The sequence below is a fragment of the Pseudoliparis swirei genome, chromosome 5 (assembly GCF_029220125.1).
Source record: "Pseudoliparis swirei isolate HS2019 ecotype Mariana Trench chromosome 5, NWPU_hadal_v1, whole genome shotgun sequence".
Classification (NCBI taxonomy): Eukaryota; Metazoa; Chordata; class Actinopteri; order Perciformes; family Liparidae; genus Pseudoliparis; species Pseudoliparis swirei.
This window is the reverse complement of record NC_079392.1, coordinates 2,276,799-2,286,798: the sequence shown is the minus strand read 5'-3', so window position 1 is coordinate 2,286,798 and position 10,000 is coordinate 2,276,799. Positions and strand designations below refer to the sequence as shown.

Genomic DNA, 10,000 nt, shown 5'->3' with positions numbered 1-10,000 from the left:
ACACACACACACACACACACACACACACACACACATCTGCATATATGGGGTCAGTTTAGGATGTGTAATGACCAGTGGGGAAGGGGGGGGGGGGTTAAAAAGCCAGGCTTCTGGACATGAATCCTTCATATTTAATAGGTGAATGGGAGTGTAGCTGCCCCCCCCCCCCCCCACACACACACACACACTTGAGAGGAAAACCACGTGATCGATACTCTGATCGAGCCTTCCTGCAATAAGTCACGTCTTTTCATGCCTAATTATAAAAATGCGATACGACTTAAAGACGTATTGTTTTTGTTCTACTCCCCCCCCACCCCTGCTCTCTCTGTTGATGCCCAGTTAAAGTTTGCAGATACTCCTCCTCATCATCACAGTTCATTGCTCAGATGTGTTTGTGCTCCACAAATCCTCCGATAGAGAGCGAGGCATCCATCACCGGGGGGGAGGGTGTGTGTGTGGGGGGGGGGGGGGGGGGGCACAATCTCTCTCTCTTGCCGTTTTTGAACACATGTCTTCTCAAAGTGCCGTGGACTCAGAGAGTGAGGCGCGTAATGTGCGGTCCACTCACAGCCGTCACGCTCTTCATCACCCAGACCGTGTGACAGAGGACGGAGTGGAGGAGTAGAGGAGGAGGAGTAGAGGTGTGATAGTTTTATATACAATGTAGTGTTGTTTATAGTTTATAAACAATGTAGTGTTGTTTATAGTTTATAAACAATGAAGTGTTGTTTATAGTTTATAAACAATGTAGCATTGTATATAGTTTATAAACAATGTAGTGTTGTTTATAGTTTATAAACAATGTTGCATTGTATATAGTTTATAAACAATGTAGTGTTGTTTATAGTTTATAAACAATGTAGCATTGTATATAGTTTATAAACAATGTATTGTTGTTTATAGTTTATAAACAATGTAGCGTTGTTTATAGTTTATAAACAATGTAGCGTTGTATATAGTTTATAAACAATGTAGTGTTGTTTATAGTTTATAAACAATGTAGTGTTGTTTATAGTTTATAAACAATGTAGCATTGTATATAGTTTATAAACAATGTAGCGTTGTTTATAGTTTATAAACAATGTAGCATTGTTTATAGTTTATAAACAATGTAGCGTTGTTTATAGTTTATAAACAATGTAGTGTTGTATATAGTTTATAAACAATGTAGCGTTGTATATAGTTTATAAACAATGTAGTGTTGTTTATAGTTCATAAACAATGTAGTGTTGTTTATAGTTTATAAACAATGTAGCGTTGTATATAGTTTATAAACAATGTAGTGTTGTTTAGAGTTTATAAACAATGTAGCGTTGTTTATAAACAATGTAGCGTTGTATATGTTTATAAACAATGTAGTGTTGTGTATAGTTTATAAACAATGTAGCATTGTGTATAGTTTTCATAAACAATCTAGCGTTGTGTATAGTTTATAAACAATGTAGCGGTGTGTATAGTTTATAAACAATGTAGCGTTGTTTATAGTTTATAAACAATGTAGTGTTGTGTATAGTTTATAAACAATGTAGCGTTGTGTATAGTTTATAAACAATGTAGCGTTGTGTATAGTTTATAAACAATGTAGCGTTGTGTATAGTTTATAAACAATGTAGTGTTGTGTATAGTTTATAAACAATGTAGCGTTGTGTATAGTTTATAAACAATGTAGCGTTGTGTATAGTTTATAAACAATGTAGCGTTGTGTATAGTTTATAAACAATGTAGCGTTGTGTATAGTTTCATATATACTGCTTTTAGTTTTATAACATGTTGACCTCTGTGATGACCTCTGCGTGGCGGTTCTGGATCGGTTCTTCTGGACCTGCAGCTCGGCGCCCTCAGTGGGTCTTGACCCGGTACCGTACGCCGGCGTTCACTCTGCAGACGTTTCATCCGGCCTTCACGTCCTCGGGGGAGGGGTTAAGTACGGGAGAGGAAGCGTCCTCCGGCGGCGCGCTAAGTGACCGCGAAGCGGGGCGCCGCTCCCTAAAGCGTCTCCTCGGACCTCGCCGTCGCATAAAGATCCCGCTCCTTTTTTTATTCTCCGAATAAATCGCTTGTTCAACAGAAAAATCTGTCAAATGTGAGGAAATTGGGGAGGAATAACGGGAGGAAACGGAACCATTTAAATGATGTATTTTGTGTATTTCTCCTTTAGGGAGCGAGGAGACTACAAAGGGCCGTCCAGGCTGCCCCGGCCTCCTCATTAGGACACTTCCTCCCGTTAGGAGAGGTGACAACGTTACGCTCCTTCAACCGTTACGCTTTTATTGGGAAATTAATGGGGGGGGGAAAAATCTAAATTAAACTCGCCGGCTGGACTTTTCCTCTTTCACATTTTAACTGATCATTTATAGGATGAATCATTCACATTATTTGGATGTTTTCTGTTCTTCTTTGGTTGTATTTTTAATTTTTTAATTCATATCTTACATGAGAAACAGACTTATGAAATAAATAAACACTAAATATTCACACACTGACCAACATTTAAATTCACACATTTCTCAATGCAGATATCTTGAATGTTTAAAAAAAAAAAAATTTAGAATAATGACATAAGAAAAAATAAAATAAAAGACAAACCTTTTTAAAATGAAAAAAAAAACCTCCCTATACATCGTCTTATTAAAAATGAAGCGAGCCATGCAAACTACTCCAAATGCATAATGAATTTTATACATCATATGTCAAATGAATTAGCATGTCTAACTCAGCGAGAGGGACAGGGGAACCTCTGCTAATTGGCAGCGAGGCTTCATGCATAATTATGGGCCGAGCGCCGTCGCTGTCGCGCCGTGGCGGTGTAGCCGAATAACGAGGAGAAAAGAGGGAGGGAGGGAGGGAGAGAGAGAGAGAAAGGGAGAGAGAAAAGAAAAACAAAGGCCGTGGAAGCTGGCCGAGGAGGGTGGGTGGTGTGGGGGGGGGGGAGGAGGAGGAGGAGGAGGAGGGACAGTGTTCTTCACAGCAGCTCATCAGAGCAGCGACAAACCCACGACTGTCCATCAACACACACACACACACACACACACACGCGCTGCTTTACACTGAGAAAAATAAAAAAGTCTTTGTGCTCCTTTTCCAGTTTGTTATTTGTTAAACTATTTAATACATTCATTAAAAATGTAGTTTTATTTGCACGTGTTGCTCAGTTTATGCGTCCGCTGAGATTAGAGCGCCGCTCTGCGAGGCGATCCCGCGCAGAAACACTGTCAACACGCAATTACACGGGAATTAAATGATAATAGCCTTTCCTGGAGAGTAATTATGCAAAGAAAAATGATATTTTCCCTGGTTTTTGGTATCCTCATTTATCTACGCTGTGATAAGATGAATCCACCTATGAAATATTTTTTTAAAGCGCTAAACTTTTGTATAATTATAGCCGCGTCGCTAACATAATTGTGTGGGCAGATGAGAATATAAATGTGTTATTCTGGCGTCGTGTGAACAGAGAAGAAAAAAAATATGTGTTCACTTCGGAAGATCTGGGAAATTAATTTCTTTCTTTTTTTTCATCAGACTTGAGAAATAAATGCAGATACGGAGAAAAACAACAACAAAAAACATCTCGCTTATTTGAAGGAATAAATAAAAGCAGCCGTGTTGTTTTCACACATTTTCTCGTAAAATGTCAAAGGCTGACTTTTATACATTTGGATTAGCACAATGTATTTTTATATATATAAATAAATAAATATATATATATATATATATATATATATCCGCTTGTCACTTGTTTCACTATTTATTTAATTTATGTGAGTTGGATATATTTAAAAATTGCAAATGTTAGACACAGAGTGAGATTCAGTTCATTAGAACAACAAATATGTACCTCGGAGTATTATAAACATAACAAGATGTGTGTGTGTGTGTGTGTGTGTGTGTGTGTGTGTGTGTGTGTGTGTGTGTGTGTGTGTGTGTGTGTGTGTGTGTGTGTGTGTGTGTGTGTGTGTGTGTGTTACCTGAGCAGGCAGATGCAGACCCTGCAGGCCTGAGTGAGTCGACAGAAGCCGAACCTCTGCTTGCCGTCGATGTCCGTCAGCACGAAGGTGAAGTGCTGCCCCACCTGGTTCTGGGAAACCCTGAGGCCGGACAACACACACACACACACACACACACACGTGAAACACACGCACACACACACGTGACGACTTCATACACGTTTAAAACACCGGAGGTAAACACAACCGTGAGCTCAACATTTCCAGTCGATGTCCAGACCTGATGTCACATGTTTTTCCATTATGACTTGAGACGCTCAGTACCGCGTTCCTCCACTAGATGGCAGCAGCTCAGCTTCAGTTAGATACTGTATATCCCCCCCCCATGCCCCCCTCCCCCTAACACTCTCTACAATAGGAATCTGAACATGTCATTTTTCCAGCCTCAGAGTAGAGAGGCGGCTACTTCTCCACACACACACACACACACACACACACACACACACACACACACACACACACACACACACACACACACACACACACACACACACACACACACACACACACACACACACACACACACAGGCCACTGATGACCTCACAGGCGTCATCGTTAATTAAACTTGTTGCCGTCATCTTCGTCATCGCGTCTCCTCGTCATCACACGGTTTAGTTGGATTAGTTGAAGGCCAGAGTGACTCGAGTCTTACGCCTGGAATCCACTCTGGAGTCATCCTGTGACTCGAACCAATCAAAGTCATCTCACATACACTCACATATACACTCTCACACACACTCTCACACACACTCACACACACACTCACACACACACTCACACTCACACACACACTCACTCACACTCACACACACTCACACACACACACACCGTCTTGTCTCCTCCTTCAGATGCAGATTCTGTAGCGAGAGGAGAGTTGTGCGTGTGTGTATGTGTGTGTGTGTGTGTGTGTGTGTGTGTGTGTGTGTGTGTGTGTGAGAAAGGAGTGCCACGGCAGGGAGGAGGAGGAATCGTACCTTTCCACGTCGAAGGGGAAGCAGAACTTTGGTATCGTCTGAAGGACCTCCTGAGGAACCAGAACACACACACACACACACACACACACCTTTAGAGACACACACACAGAATATGAACTAAATGAGGATTAATGTTGAACGCTGCTGATAGCGATCCGACATCCTAAGGTCATCCAAACGAGACCCTCAGAGTGAGACCCTCAGAGTGAGACCCTCAGAGCGAGAGCTTCCTCTCGGTCCGGGGGTCCACGTCCATCACGCCCAATAATCAGCAGCTAATAAGTTCATCGATTATCAGGTGGCTAAAAGATGAAGGGAGAGAGAGAGAGAGAGAGAAAGAGGGGGCACACACACACACACACACACACAACACGGAGGCGATGGTGGCAGATTGTGGTGACAATGGGCTAAGCAGCTCTGAGGGGTTAAGAGGTGGGGGGGGGGGTACAAAGCCTTCAGGGGCTTTACCTCCCAACACCTCCCTGGTGGGTTGGGTGGTGCGGGGGAGGAGGTGCATGCTCTTGAAGTTGGGGGAGGAGAGGGGGAGAAGGGGGGGGGGCACCTTCCCACCAGCAGCATATGGATGCAGACAGGGAGCAGGGCACCATATGGGGGGGGGGGGGGGCTGCTAACCTGGACCGGGCACCGGGTCCTGTTGGACCGTCTGTCTCTCTGCTGCCAGCCCCACAGACTAATCCATGGGCCTGGGGGCCTGAGGGTTTGGGGGTCTGGGGGTCTGAGGGTTTTGGGGTCTGTGGGTCTGAGGGTCTGGGGTCTGGGGTTTGGGGTCTGTGGGTCTGTGGGTCTGGGGGTGTGGGGGTCTGTGGGTCTGTGGGTCTGGGGGTCTGAGGGTCTGTGGGTCTGTGGGTCTGTGGGTCTGGGGGTCTGTGGGTCTGTGGGCCTGAGGGTCTGGGGGTCTGTGGGTCTGTGGGTCTGTGGGTCTGGGGGCCTGAGGGTTTGGGGGTCTGGGGGCCTGAGGGTTTGGGGGTCTGTGGGTCTGTGGGTCTGAGGGTCTGGGGGTCTGGGGGTCTGTGGGTCTGAGGGTCTGGGCTCCGGCCTCTCTCTGGCGGTCTCACTCTCTCTCGGTCCGCCTCTCCTCCCAGAGACCGATCATGTTGGGCGTCTTCTGGAGTCTAAAGACTTCGCCGTGGGGTGCAGTCACTGACCCCCCCCCCCCCCCCCGTCTGAACAAAACTTAAAGCCGCCGTCTCAGCACAACACGACCAGCGCCACCGACAAGCGAGCAACAATGAGCTCTGACAGAAGGGAGGGGGGGATGTGTGTGTGTGTGTGGAGGTGAGTGCCTACATGCTTTAAGGGTGGTTAAGCATGTACATTTGTACGTGTTTGTGTAGGTGTGTGTGTATACCTGTGTGTGTGTGTGTGTGTGCCCACATACAGGAGGGAGGGGGGGTTACTTATCTGTCATCAGATTGAAAACTCAACAAAGACGGAGGGCTCGGTGGCAGAGGAGGTCTCCGTCTCTGCTGTGTGTGTGTGTGTGTGTGTGTGTGACTGTGTCTTGGCGTGTGCGGCTGTGAGACTGTCACACACATCAGAGGTGCCATCGCCGGGTGCGTCTGCTACTATTATTAACCACGATGTACGCACGCCAATATGTTCCAGAGAGCCTCCCTGGCGCACTGCATATGGCTCACACACACACACACACACACACACAAACACACACACACTATAAAAACATTTGACTTGCCAGGTTGGAGAGTCGTCTAAGCCCCGCCCACATCAGTTGTCTCCGTTTGAGTGACAGTCCAGAGACTCTGATCTCACACAGGACCAGAGGGAAGGCGTGTGTGTGTGTGTGTGTGTGTTTGATGTGACAGCAGACATGCTCACACACACACATATATATAAATAAATATAGATATATATATATAGACATTCACCATATGCATATACAGTCTGTGCCTCAGCTCAGATGAAGATGCCTTATAGAGCCACATACAATTAGACGTGTGTGTGTGTGTGTGTGTGTGAGAGAGTCATCTCCAGCTCACGTGCATTCCTGAATGTGTGTGTGTGTTGTGAGGTCACGGTGACCTTTGACCGCCGACTTCTTATCAGGCCGACCTTGGGTGAAAGTGGTCCAAGTTTGAAGAAAACATTCCTGAGCTATCAGGTCCAGGAGGATCCGGGAGGACACACACACACACACACACACACACACACACACACACACACACACACACACACACACACACACACACACACACACACACACACACACACACACACACACACACACACACACACACACACACACACACACACACACACACACACACACACACACACGTCCAGATAGTCCACATTAAACAGAATAAAGACACATTCATCACTGTTGTTTGTTTGTTCCTCCACTAAGAGTTTAAATCACTACACACTCGTACTAAGTGTTTGTATCATCAGTGTCACCTGAGACCTCCACCTGAGACCTCCACCTGAGACCTCCACGTCCCACAGGCCGAGCGCTCTCCCTCCTTGGGTCTGTTCCATGCCTCCCAACCCGCATACCAACAGGAAGAGACCCTCCCTCGGAGCTCCTGCTGCAGCCCGCCCGCGCGTGTGTGTGTGTGTGTGTGTGTGTGTGTGTGTGTGTGTGTACGACTCATAATCTTCACACCTGGACGACTGAAGACCGATAACACACCTCTGCATGTGTCCACGGCCGGGCCTCACACACACCACCGGGGATACATCCCAACACTAGGGGGGGGGGGGTCTCAGTACAGTGAGCCCCCCCACCACACACACACACACACACCCTGCTTGCCATTTTCTCAAGACAAAAGAAAAAGAGGCAGCTAATATATTTGTGAGTGGGGGAGGAGGGGGGGAGATATGCTGCTGGGCCCGGCTTGGCAGACAGGGGTGTGTGTGTGTGTGTGTGTGTGTGTGTGTGTGTGTGTGTGTGTGTGTGTGTGTCTGTGTGTGTGTGTGTGTGTGTGTGTGTCTCCGGTCCCCAGCGGACGCTCTGCAGCTCGGAGCTGCTGCCGTCTGGTTTTTATTCTTAAACTAAAATATAAATCCTCAACCCAAAATATTAAATTGTATTATTATATTATTATATTACTATATTATTATATGATTATAATAGAGGTGATTGTGGTGAGTTATAAGCTCTGTAAAGGATCAGAATTAACGTTTCTTAAAAAAATAAAATACCAAATACTATAAGTACTACCATACCATACGTAATACCAGGAGTACCAGGAGCAGCCCGGTCCGGCCCCTCCCCCATGCAGGAGGCCTCCTCCCTGGGAGCTCTGAGCCCAGGCTGCTGCAGCCGGATCCATGTGGTCCAGAACCCGGTGGAACCCGACCCGGTCCGGTTCTGGTTCAAAGAGGACCGCCACATAGAAGCAGCCTTTAAAGAGGACCCTATGGGTGTCAGCCCGTTACGACAGCTCACATGTACTTCACGCCAAGGACACGCCACGGACAGGCCGTGTCCTTGGCGTGTCCGTGGCGTGTCCACAGCGTGTCCCCGGCGTGTCCACAGCGTGTCCCCGGCGTGTCCGCGGTACCGTCCATCACGCAGCCGGCCCGCTTTGATTCGGTTCTGGTTAATTTATTGTTTCCTGTTTGCAGGAGTCTGCGCCGCATTACGGACCCGGCATAACTCAGAGTAATGCAGGCAAGATGTGCACCTGACGGAGCCCTAACTCAAGGGCCCGGCCTCAGGGACCAGGAAGGGGGGGGGGGGGCCTGGGGGCTCCTGTGTCCGTCTCCATGAGGACGAGTGACCCGGCGTCGCACACACACTCATCAAAGGGCTGAGTGATGGAGCGCCTCTGAGAGGGGAGCCGTTAACACGGAGACACGGGGAGGACCAGAGCCTCGAGAGAAGAGACAACAAATATATAAAGAGACATAAATCCTCCACTCAGAAGTCTATATGTTCAGAATTATCTCATTTTTTTGTCACCGAGGCTGGAAAAAGTTAACGAGGACGACGTCACATGGTCAAACCAATTAACCAATTAACCAATCAACCCATTCCTCCGGGTGAAGGCCGGGACGCCCTCGACCGCCGGAGGACGGACGTCCACCAGACGTCCTTGAAGGCCTCGCTGCTGTAGCTTCAGTCTCTGGAACCGCACACGCGTGACACACGTGACACATGTGACACACCTCGTACCCCCCCCCCCCTCCGTGTGGAGTTCTTAGAGACCCGTTTCTGTTCCATCGTCTCCGTGATAACTGCAGCTCTGTATTCTCTGCATGGAAGAGGAGGAGGAGGGGGGGGGGAGGGGGGGGGCACTCCGGCAGCATAACGACGGCGTCAGCAGGGCGACCGACACGTCAGCCGGAGCCCACGGCGGCGTCTCCACGCCGCCCTGCCTTCACCTCTTCCTCCGGTGCCCTCTTCATCACCTCCTCCCCTGTCGTCGTGGTGTACTCACACCTTCTCTTCCTCACCTCCCCCCCTCCTCCTCCCGCCCCCACTTTTTCCCCCCAATTAGTCCGCCTGTGCGCTCGCTGCCGTCCTGCCGGTGCCGGTTCGCTCGCCCTCTGGCGCACGTGACAGAGAGAGAGGCTCGGGATTCAAACCGACGGCGAGCGGCGGGCGCCCCGGCGCCGCTTTGAGATAAATATTCAAATTTCCCCCGAGTCGTTCTTTTTCCTTTTTTTCTTCTTCCAGGATTTGCATGGATGTGTATTTGATCTGAAACGAGGACAGCGGAGGCTCCGGTGAGAGAGAGGCTCTGATTGGCTGAACAGGTTAACGCTGTTCATTATCACATCAACAGCAAACAGCTGATGAGAGTTACGAGTACCGGGGAGATGGAGAGGCTGTGATGCAACAGACGGGAAGAACAACTCCATGAACTACTTCCTGTTTCCTCTGTGGTCTCCTGCACCAGACACAAGTGACTGATGCCACACCATCATGAGGGAGGGGGGGAGAGAAATAAATATAGATGGAGAGAGACTGAAAGAAACACTGAGGTAAGGATATTATAAAAAGAGAGAAAGAGAGAGTGAGAGGG

The 10,000-nt window shown here is 47.9% G+C and overlaps 1 protein-coding gene across 6 annotated transcripts in view; it reads right to left on the bottom strand.

Moving 5' to 3' along the window:
- dennd1b (DENN/MADD domain containing 1B) overlaps positions 1-10,000 on the bottom strand; it is a 139,943-nt gene that overhangs the window by 89,134 nt on the left and 40,809 nt on the right. For all 6 annotated transcript variants that reach the window (XR_008831654.1, XM_056413980.1, XM_056413982.1 and 3 more), the window contains exons 4-5: positions 4,986-5,035; positions 3,972-4,091 (exon numbers count right to left, since the gene is read on the bottom strand). Coding sequence is in view for 5 of the 6 variants with exons in the window: in XM_056413980.1 (XP_056269955.1) it covers positions 3,972-4,091; positions 4,986-5,035 (170 nt within the window). In the remaining variant the exon portion in view is untranslated. The remainder of the gene's footprint in view (positions 1-3,971; positions 4,092-4,985; positions 5,036-10,000) is intronic.